The 11,451-nt window shown below is 43.0% G+C and overlaps 1 protein-coding gene across 1 annotated transcript; it reads left to right on the top strand.

Annotated features, from left to right (window-relative positions):
* Positions 1-380: 380 nt before the first annotated feature.
* LOC137542025 (nicotinamide N-methyltransferase-like) lies at positions 381-11,451 on the top strand. The gene is made up of 4 exons (XM_068263621.1): positions 381-565; positions 2,187-2,445; positions 7,804-8,011; positions 9,149-11,451. The coding sequence occupies exons 2-4, from the start codon at positions 2,298-2,300 to the stop codon at positions 9,576-9,578; spliced, it is 786 nt and encodes a 261-aa protein (XP_068119722.1). The 5' UTR covers positions 381-565; positions 2,187-2,297; the 3' UTR covers positions 9,579-11,451.

The following is an 11,451-nucleotide window of genomic DNA, read 5'->3' as shown; positions in this document are numbered from 1 at the left end:
TGGCGGGTTCACATTCTTTTAATATTTTGGGGGTGAGGTGTTGGGGTAACATGCTGCCTAATTATGTTGTGTTATAGTTAATAAAGGTCATACACTAGTTGATGGTCACCAGATCTGATAGATCCTCTCTCTGATCAAATCTGATCTCTCTCGGATCAAAAAGTGATGCTAAATAAAAACGGATCTGTTTCATGTATCAGTTATTCGACAGATCAGATTATGATGCACTGCAGTGTAACCTTTCCAAAAAATTCTCCTTAGAAAACAAGACTGCTGTTCGGGGTTTTTGTTTTTTTTTTGTCCATAGAAACTTTTATTTCTGCACATATGCCAAACTTCTTTGTTGTGTAAAGAGTTAAACTGGACTTGGCAGATAACGGGAGAATGGAAACATCACGTGGGGATGTCCAAGAGGCCCTGCAAAGGACAACATCTCCTCAGCCATATTAGGATGAGAGAACTCCCTCTACTTCAGAAACCCCACCGATCTTCTACATAGAAGACTTCAAACTAACGTTACTGCCCTGGATCATTATCAAAGATTCCATAACCTCAGTGGTTTAAGGTAAGAATCAGTCTTAACTTCATAAATTAGATGATTGTAAAGGTGAGCATTAATGGTGCAATTTTATTAAACTTTTTTTTTTTTTTTTTTTGGTATTGATGAAGACAGTGATGCTGATTTTGGTGATGCTGGCCCAGCTGATTACATTATTGATTTTATTCTTAAAAAACTGGTCGATGAAAGTGGTTTCAATCATTTCAGTTTAAATGATTTCCTCCTCACTACCCTGCTGTTCCACACACCCCACACCCACAGACAGACACACACGCACCTTTTAATAAATGTCCTACCTCTCCCCCTTCCCTCCCGCTGGACTTCTAAAACCTTTAAAGGACCACTATCACTTTAAACTGTAAGTTTTAAGACACGTGTATAGGGCAGGATATAGACTATTTGCTGCCTGAAGCAAACTTGTGGGGATGCGCCCCCTACCCCCCTGATTTGGAATGATCGCACAGCATCTGACAATTTGCACTGTGCATTATAGCTGCAGTTGGACAAAAAAAAAAAAAAACCACCCTCAGTAGCTCGTTATAGGTTCCCCCAGTATAGGAAGCCAGGTTTAGGTGGCCCCAGTTGAGCTAGCCAGGTATAGATGCCCCCAGTTTAGGTAGACAGGTATATGTGCCCCCAGTATAGCAAGCCAGGTATAGGTGACCCCTGTATAGGAAGCCAGGCATAGGTACCCCCTCTATATGAAGACAGGTATAGGTGGCCCCGGTATAGCTAGCCAGGTATAAGTGCCCCCAGTATAGGTAGAAAAGTATAGATGCCCCCTCTACAGGCAGACAGGTATAGGTGGCCATAGTATAAATAGCCATTTATAGATGCCCCCATTATAGCTACAGGTAAAGATGCCTCTAGTATAGAAAGCCAGGTATAGGTACCCTCAGTATAGCTAGCAAGGTATAGGTGCCCCCAGTATAACTATTCAGGTATAGCTGCCCCCAGTATATGAAGCAAGGTAAAAGTGCCCATGTATAGGAAGCCAGGTATAGCTGCCCCAGTACAAGTAGCCAAGTATAGGTGCCCCCAGTATAGCTAGCCAGGTATATGTTACCCTCAGTATAGTTAGATCATGGCTGACCAATCAAAATCAAAATGAAAATGGAAGCTGTACTGAAAAGACACCTGCGACTTAAATTAAACAAAAAATCAGATACTTAGCTCGATAGGGAGAAGCCTCTGGATCCTAATAAGACTCACCATGTCCTCCTCTGCAGCCCTAATCCAGTGCTGGCTCCCCTGGAGAAACAGCCACCAAAATATTTACACTGATCTACTCTGCACAGGCAGAAATATCTGAGCCTGATCAGGTCCACTCTACTGCATAGGTGCAGACGGCTCATGCTTGCACAGTAGAGCGGACCCAATTGGGTTGGGCTATTTCCTCTGGAGCCCGAGGGAAAGCAGATATTGCACCTGCGCAAGGCTCCCGACAAGCAGCGACAAGGGAAATATCGGGGGAGTCAGCTCAGGATCCCCTCGGGTGAGGAGGATGGGGAAGCCTTTTTAGGATCCAGAGGCTTCCCCCTCCCGAGGTAAGTAGCCCCCTATGGGCACTTTTTTTTTTCCCTTCAAGTACACTTTAAAAAGTTGCTTTTCTATGCTTATATTTCAGGTTATTAAAGCTTCTGCTGGTGACCGATTGCTACTCTCTTGCTGAAGCCCTTAGAGTATCTACCTTAACGACTCCCAGTTGTAAGTCTGCAGCTTCCCCAGGAGGTGTGCCATGTCTGAGTTCTCTGGTCCAGATGACTACCAGAAGCATTTTGATCCCAAGGCTTACCTGACAGCATTTTTTACTATGACCGTCAACGCTAAAGAAAATGAATTCTTACAGTTTGTGCTCAAACACTTGGCTCAGATTTTCAACTCAGGTACAAGTTATCTCTGCTTTAGGACCTCTATACATTACTATAACAGATGCAATGCACTTTCAGTTTTCTATGTGCAGCAGTCAGCAGCGGACAAATCCAACAGTGGACCCCTGTGCAGAATAAATGAAGGGGCTCCATGTGACTATAACCATATCAGATTACGTTTAGATCCAAATAATGTTGATAACATAAAAGTACATGAATTAGATAGTGATGGGGGAGGGAAGAGGGAAGAAGGGAGATATATTTTCTCTTATTGTTATCAGCAAAAGTACTCAGTTACAGAATTATATGTACCCTCTGTTCCGGGAAGTTGTATGTGGAAAACATTTCAAATAAAACATTAAAAAAAGCACATGAATCTAGGTTACATTCTGTAGGCACTATGATGTTACACTATCGCACATTTATACTTACCTGCGGCTACCTCCAGCCACATAAGCACTGTGGCTTCCCTCGCCATCCTCTTCAGCTGCTCTTTTCTGGCGCTACAACTCCCGGCAAACCAGTCAGTCGCCGCCGCACCAGTTGAGGGCTTCTGCGCATGGGTGGTTTGGCCGCGTGCCTCTACAATGTTCCCGACCCCTGGAGCATTCTGTGCCTGTGCAGTACTATTGCGCAAGCACAGAACCCTCCAGCCCAGCCACACATGCATAGAAGCCCGTAACTGCTTGGATTACAGGGAGTCATAGTGGCTGAACGGAGGGGTCTAAGAGGACAAGAGGGACTTAGTGCTGCTCATAGGGCTGGCCCGGTAAGTATAAATTAGCGATGGTGAACCATCTCAGGTTCCCTTTTAAGGGTGCATACAAACCTCCAATTTTGATTGGCCAATTTTATTATTTCCGTGTAGTATGAAAGCTTATGTACACAATCTGTTCATAGTATTCAAAAGGTGCTGGCCCTCATACTACACAGAAGTTCTGAAATTGGCCAATCAAAATTGGACGTGTGAACACACCCTGGGGGTATTTTATAACTTGGTGACCTACAAACTTTGTATTTTTTTTATTTATTTAGCTGTTAATTACCTCTTAAACTTTTGTATGTATATGTTACGGCCAAAACCAGAAATCGGCCAATTCTAGAATTGGCTGGCCGTTTCTAGAACTGGCCGATTTGACGTCTGCCAAAGTCCAAAATGCTGGGGATTTCTGACATTGGCCGGGCAGTTTGCAAAATGGCCAAAGTCCAAAACGCACAAATCCCAGAACATCTTTGTTATAGTTGATGCAATCCTGCAACAAATCAGCAGCGTGTCTACTTCCTGATTTCATGGAAGCTGGCATATTTGTTAACATCCAGCGCTTTCAAATTAGTATACTGCAGTTTCAAATTAGCTGCTCTGCCGTGGCAGTCAGGTGACACAGGGGAGAGATCAAATTACAGTGGGGGGATGCATGGCGGAAGGTGCTTTGCATGGCTAGGGGTGCTTTGCTGGGCGCTGTGCATGGCTGGGGGTGCCTTGTATGGCTGGGGGTGCTTTGCTGGGCATTTTGCATGTCTGGGGGGGGGGGTACTTTGCTGGGCGCCTTGCTTGTCTGGGGAGCTTTGCTTGGCTGGGGAGCTTTTCTGGGTGCTTTGCATGGCTGGGGGGTACTTTGCTGGGCACTTTGCATGACTGGGAGGGGTGAGGCTTTGCATGGCTGGGGGTGCTTTGCCTGGCTGGGGGGGCTTTTTTAAAATAAAATTCAAATTCTTTGAATGGCTGGGGGGGCACTTTGCATGGCTGGGGGGGGGGGGGGGGCATGGGCTTTTTTGCCCGCAGTGCATGGCTGGAGGGGTTGCCTGCGCTACTCACAGACCTCCGATCAAGGTGACCGGAGAGAGGCAGAACAGCGCGCACGATACCCGCCCAGACCGTGCCCAAATGAATGGCACTTCCGCATTGAAGTGTACGCGTCCTGCGGGTGGCTTTGTGCGCTGCTCTTCTTCTCTCCGTATCTCCGGTCGCCCTGATCTGAGGTTTGAGTAGTGCAGGCAGCGAGGGAGAGACGAGCGACCAGGCAGCGGGGGGAGCAGGGCTTAGGGACTTGGCCGGCCGCATATAGCCACAATGCTTTCTGGCCGGCCAAAGTCCGCAATTGCAGAATATTTCTGACATTGGCCGCATCAGCCGGCCACTTCCCGATTTGACCGGCCAGAACCTGAAGTGGCCAGACTTCCGGTTCTGGCCGTTACATATACACAAAGCAACTAACTGCTTTTTTGGGGGACAGACAGGGCTTTCTTGTTTATGAATGTTAAACATAGATGTTTTCACCTATGCTTGTTATTCGGGTTAGAGATGAGCTCAAATTTTGCATAATCATAATTTTACAATTTTAATTCGTAATTACAATGCAATCTCCTAATGCAAAATTTCAGGTAAAGTCTTAAAAAATGTATTTTGTAAACTTTATCAGGAACTGTAATTTCACAATTTTTTGCGATACTTTCACGTAATTTCGATGTATGTATGTTAGGGGGCATAGTGGGAACAATGGCATTTTTTTTCAAAAAGACCTTTGTAGTTTTTGAGAAAATCATTTTAAAAATGCAAAGGAAAATGTTTTTTAAACTTTCTTAAAAACTACAAGGTGTTTTTGAAAAATGTTGCCTTGTTCCCACCCTTCTCCTTAACCACTACAGGTTCCAGAGTTTTTACCCCGATAGTTCCTGACAATTTTGGCATATAAGCTGCATTACTGTTGACACGGAAATAACTTTTTATTACCTACGCCATCAAACTGGTACATTGTTTTTTTAACTAGGCTTTCTTTCGGTAATATTTTTTTCAAAGTATTTTTTATTTTACTGTCACTTAATAAAAAAAAATTAAACGCAAAAATTATGCATTTTTGTTTTCCCCTTCCTAATTTTTACATGACAAGTGTCACAATTGTAAAACACCTCAAAATACATTACTTAGCCCGGTTAAAACAATACTATACATGCCATATTTCATTTCTAGTTGGGCATGTAGAGTACAATTATCGTTAGCCTGAGATCCTGAAGCGATAGCATGTGATCGCTAGGGCGCCCAGTTTGGGAACCCCAGTGCTGTATAGATGCATTGTTAGGCCACAATATTTTGATGCATCTATATAGCATTGCTATTATCCACTCAATTGACCACAAAATTATGAAAAAAACATATGAAAGAATAATGCAAAATTATGAATGGATTGCACAAAATTAGTTGAATGTCGGCATTAGAATTCTGTATGGCCGTAATTGCAAAAATGTATGCTTAATTTCACATAATGGTAATTAGCAGACCACTAACATCACTAAATCCGTTTTTATTGAGACACAGAAGATAATACAACAGTGGTACTCAATGAGATAAAGCAGAGTAATGAAACGGTAATGCACTGTATTGTAATTACATTGTAATTGTAAGTAATGCACTGTTCAGCACTGCGTGATATGTTGGTGCTTTATAAATACAATAAATGTACAGACAAAAGCCTATACCAATAGTGTCTTATAAGTTTTGAGAAGATAAAACGAGGAGAAGAGAAATAAGGGTGTAGAAGGGAGGGTGGGAAAGGGGGGAAGACCGTGAAGAAGGGAGGGGTAGGGAAGGTAACTACCTAGATGGAAACATGCATAAACTTGATAAAAGCACAGTATAACCCATGAAGGGGATGAAAAACAGAAGGTATAAAGATGCCACATTGAAGCACAACAACGGGGGGATTACACTTTGGAGTGTTAAATTTGGGAAGGAAGCGCTAATTCAAGAGAGCTTGGAAAGTTTCAGAGTCTCAGAACTCCGGCCCACCTCAATGTGAAAACATGAATTTTATTCTGAGCTGTCAGTAACAGTTCATCCGTTCTCTTAAAGTGGACTCGGAACCACCTCTTTGATCCAAATGATAAGTAACTGCATAATAACCTTTAAAGAAAAACATTTCTTTGTTACAGCTGTTTCAAATCCTGCAATAAATCTGCTTGGTTTCTACTTACTGATTCATGGAAGCAGACATATTGTTAACAGCCTGTGCTTTCAAATGAGCTTAACTGCTATCTCTGCTGTGGCAGTCATGTGACACAGGGGAGAGATCAAATTACAACTTGTGATTAGTCACAGATGAGTGGGAATTAGACAGGCCAAACTCTCTAAAGACATGCAGGGTGCATTTCTCTGTTTTCCTTCTGTTCTGAACAAGAGTTCAGGTGACTAAAGTGGAGTGTGAGGTCTGGGAGGGTAGGGGCAGAATTCTGCTTCCACTTTTTGGCTTTAAAGCGGAACTGAAGATAATTAAAAAAAAAAAAAGATTCACTTTCCTGGGGCTTCTTCCAGCCTCCTGCAGCTTTCCTGTGCCTGCACTTACGTGGAACAATCCTCTGGTCCCCCGCTGTGGCTCACTTCCTCTTTCGCCTGTTGCTATCCACTGCCCTGGCTGCGTACATTCTTGTTTGCGCTCCCATCGCTGGGAGCATCCTGCTCAGGCGCAGTAGAGCTTTTCTCATACTGCACCTGCGCAGGATACTCCCGGCAGCAGGAGCACGAACGAGAACACGCCCAGCCAGGGCTGCACAGGCTCAGTGGCTGTCGACTTGCAAGTCGACGGTGATGAAACGGAGCCACAGTACTGGCGCAAGACAGGACTGGGAGCAGCCCGAAGGTAAGTGAAACTTTTTTTTTTTCTTTTAACAATCTTCAGGTCCACTTTAAGGCCTAGTAGCGAGAAGTATGAATCTGAGCATGGATTCCTTGGCTGTAGACAGAGAACCAGGAATAATGGAGAGGAGGCCGAACTCTGGAGTGTAGGATAAATGTCTGCAGTATAATAAGATATTGTGAATGTCAAATATGAACCCTACTACATTTCCACCATACGTGGAAGAAGTCTTCTACTACTTTTTCGCATCTCCAACACCTGTCAGAGCTGTTAGTGATAAATTTAGCTAGTCTGGCAGGGTCTCTATACCATCTCGTAATCAGTTTGAAATGACGTTCCTGTGCTAGGACAGAGGGGAGACAACATTTTTTTTAAGTACTTTATTTGGGTTTTGTAGTAAGGTAGGGAAGCAGAGGCAAAAATAAATAAACAAATAAAAATAAAAATAAATCCATAAAACCTCACACACGTTTCTTGGAGCAGAGTGTTGTGCATACACAGATAAGCACCGAGTTTGACAAGTTACCTCTTTACTGAAGAAAATATACAGAGATAAGCCACCATCAGGAAATGCAGATTATTTACAACAGAGGGGAACACAGAATGAATACAGGAAATCACAATACCGTAGAGATCATTGCAGTACTTTACATTTCACAGTGACATCTAGTGGCTGCTTTACTATACTGCAGTTTAGGTAATTCTGTTGATGCTACCAACAATGCTAACTTTTCAATTTGTACAGGGCAGGTGAAAGGTGAAACCCTGATTGATATCGGGACGGGTCCGACCATCCATCAGCTCCTGTCGGCTTGTGAGGCTTTTGAGAACATCATCGCCTCTGACTTCACAGACAAAAACCGGGAGGAGTTTGAAGCATGGCTGACCAATCAGCCAGGAGCCTTTGACTGGAGCCCAGTGGTGAAACATGTGTGCCAGCTGGAAGGAGACAGGTGAGTGTATTGGATTCTAGTGTAGAAACATGCAGATACCCTATTGTTCCGCATTTGGGTTTGTAATTTTACTCTACATTGCAAGTTTGATTTGAGCTTCGCTTCACCTCTGTTTATAGGGCTTTCCAAACCAAAACAGGAAAAAGGGCACTGGAGCCCTTACTAAAAAAGGGCACCACCATAGATGCCTATTATTATAAATACTGTGATTTGCAGGAAAGAGAAATTTGAGTGCATGGTGGCACCGGCTATCGGGTGCCTCTAGGCGGTGAAATTAACCTTCTTCTCCGCACATTGCAGCTTTTATGAAAGCTGTGATTTGTGGCAAAGAAGGTAAATTTTGGCATCCGGAGATGCCCGATAGAATCGCGGGCACTGAAGCGTGCAACTTATGTGCAACTTGAGCATTTTTTTTTTCATTTTTGTAACTAGTTAGGTAATTAAAAAAAAATTTATTTTTTTTTGCTGGAATCTGCTATATTTTGTGGATGTACGCTATTATGCCGACATCTGTGGTCAACTTTTGCATTCTCTGATTGGTCCAATAATTCCGACTCAAAAGTATTTGGCCAATCAGAGAATGCAAAAATTTACTGTGGAAATCGGAATACTGCAGAAATTATAGACCAATCACAAGACTTAGATACTACCGAGCTTTTCCAAGTCTTGTGATTGGCCTAAAATTTTCGAGTTTCGACTCGGAATTCGGAAATATTCGGTAGTATTGGACTAATCAAGGAATGCAAAAGTTTACAGCAGAAATCAGAATACCGCAGAAATTTTAGGCCAACCACAAGACTCGTAATTGGTCTAAAAATTCTGTGGTATTCCGATTTCAGCTGTAAACTTTTGCATCCTGTGATTGGTCCAGTACTACCGAGTCTTGTGATTGGCCTAAAATTTCTGAGTCTTGGTAATGCAGTATTTCTGCAGAATTCCAATTTCCACACTCAGATTACGACTGCTGAAAGCCAATTTCCAGAAACGTGGAAATCGACATTTTGTAAAATTTGTCAGACCATCCCTAGTGACTACCCTTAAATTCAGTAAACTTGGAGGTTAGCTTCACAAGCAACATACACCTATTTGACTGGAGGATTTTTTGCCAATCAGCTTGATATCTGCATTCTTTTCCAGAATATCATGGACAGAAAAAGAGGCTCATCTGAGAAAGGCAATCAAGCAGGTCCTGAAGTGCGATGTTCTGAAGAGTAACCCAATGGACCCGGTGGTGCTGCCGCAGGCAGATTGTGTCCTCAGCAGTGAGTGCCTGGAAGGTGCCTGTAAGGACCTTGGGGCCTATGACACTGCGCTAAAAAATATAAGTACACTGTTAAAGCCAGGAGGGCATATGGTGCTTGTTAGTCCTCTAGAATGTCCTTACTACATGGTGGGAGATATTAAGTTCTCAAGCCTCTTTGTGACAGAAGCTTCTATTAGAGAGTCACTGAGCAGAGCTGGATTTGTGATTGAAAAGCTTGAAAAGGCTAAAACATCTGAGAACTTCTGGGAAGGTGCCTCTGAATTGTCGAATTATCTTGTTCTGGTTGCTCGGAAAAATGCCTAAGCCTGAAAGAATGCTGTATCGTGTTTCTAAAGCCTTGTAGACATGCTAGATAAATGTCATCAGTAATGAAAAAAATGGACTGTTTAGTGGCACGGGAGGATCCCGGGCACTGCTGCTAAATGTCCAGTGCATAGGCTTCTAATGTTTAAGGGCCCATTTCCACTATCGCGAATTCGCATGCGTTTTTCGCATGCGAATTCGCATAGCAATACAAGTGAATGGGACTGTTTCCACTTGTCAGGAATCCTTTGCGTTTTCTGTGCAGAACAAATTCATACGGCAGAGCCATCAGAATTTGCATACTGCTATGCGAATCGCATACAATGTATTTAATAGGAAATTTGCATGCGGTTTGGGTATGCAAATTTTAATGCGAATTTGCATGCGAATTCGCATAGAAACAATGGAAGCTCACACCAGCACTGCCATGGTTAAATTCGCATACATTGTCATCCATGCGAATTCGCATGAAAATTTGAATGAAAATTCGCATAGACCTGCAAATTTTTCCTGCGACGATTCCCACCGCACAAGGCATAGTGCAGACATGCAAACACATTCATTGCATCAAACCTATCAATGGATTAGGAGCATTGATAGGTTTGATGCAATGAATGTGTTTGCATGTCTGCACTATGCATGTTACAGGGCCAGAGTTAGGACACCTATGTTTACCTGGGTACTTCTGCGCAGTATAGGTGACTAAGCATAAGAATGCATTCTTCTGTGAACTAAAACCCCGGCTTTTAACTTAGCTGTAGGGATAACCGTTGTGCCTGGATGAGTGAATCTGTGAATGCATTTGTTTGAACATTTGCATGCGAGAGTGCGAAGGGTTAATAGATTTTTGCTGTTTTCTAGCCACACACCCTTCAGCACCTCCCTTTTTTTAATAACTTATTTAATGTCCTTACTAGAGGCGATGTGCCTGGATATATGTATTTTTTTCTTCCCACCGCACAAGGGGAAATGCAGCCTAACACTAGTGATGCTTCCGATAAGCAGGGTGGTTACAGGTATTTTTTATTTGTGGGTGCCAGGCAGGTGCTGGGTCCACTGGTGAGGTAGCTGCGGCAGTGTGCCTTAGCAGAAAATAGGAAGTTGCCTCCCTGTTTAGATAGCCAAAGGAGAGATGACCTCATCCCTGGAACGGCGGAGCCAGTGAATCTTCTGCTGTAAGACTTCTGCTCGAATTCTGCAGAGGGAGGGAGAGAAGCAGGGGCAATTTAGGTGGCCAGCAAGCCGCCTCTCACGTGGAGGTGCTTTGCTGGCGCTAAAGAGCGGTTTGGGAGTGCTATAGCAACGGAAAGCCCTCCCTCAGAGCCACCTTTGTTAATAAACTTTTTCTCTGTTCTAGATCTGTATTTTTGACTCTTTGCCATCCCCACCTAATGCTTGGTTGTCCTCAGCATTGGTTTATTGAAATTCACCACTGAATCTTCCTATTGGTCCACTGGGTGAGTGGGAAATCCCTCCATGGCAATATAAAATAAGCCCTAGTGAGAGATCTAAGTACAAATTTTCCATTGGGGTTTTCTTTTAGTTTGCTCTGGTGCAGGTACCTGAAAAGTGATTTATTTTACATTTGCAAATCAAGTAGCTTCAATAGTAGGGCTGACCCGATGCAGTAAGTCACGGTGTCACCTGACCTCTTCTGTATCAGACCATACAGAATCTGAAATTCTTTTTGTACTAATCTAATAGGTATTCAGGATTAGCAATTCCAATATCAGTATAATATTATATTATTCTTTAGCTAGTGGAATGTTAAGTGTACCACTAAATTCAAATACTGTTCATACAATGTAAAAGACTTTACATCTACTGTGTATCATTTCAGGTGATAAAAATAATCAAATAAAGAAAACAAGAA

Source organism: Hyperolius riggenbachi, chromosome 12 (genome assembly GCF_040937935.1).
Source record: "Hyperolius riggenbachi isolate aHypRig1 chromosome 12, aHypRig1.pri, whole genome shotgun sequence".
NCBI classification, from domain to species: domain Eukaryota; kingdom Metazoa; phylum Chordata; class Amphibia; order Anura; family Hyperoliidae; genus Hyperolius; species Hyperolius riggenbachi.
Note: the sequence above shows the minus strand (reverse complement) of the source record. Positions and strands in the feature narration are given on the sequence as shown.

Bases quoted from the DNA above. Each gene is read 5' to 3' on its own strand.
- LOC137542025 (XM_068263621.1), top strand. From the start codon at position 2,298: ATGTCTGAGTTCTCTGGTCCAGATGACTACCAGAAGCATTTTGATCCC. The intron at 2,446-7,803 runs GTACAAGTTATC...CAATTTGTACAG, and splicing joins GGCTCAGATTTTCAACTCAG to GGCAGGTGAAAGGTGAAACC. The intron at 8,012-9,148 runs GTGAGTGTATTG...ATTCTTTTCCAG, and splicing joins TGCCAGCTGGAAGGAGACAG to AATATCATGGACAGAAAAAG.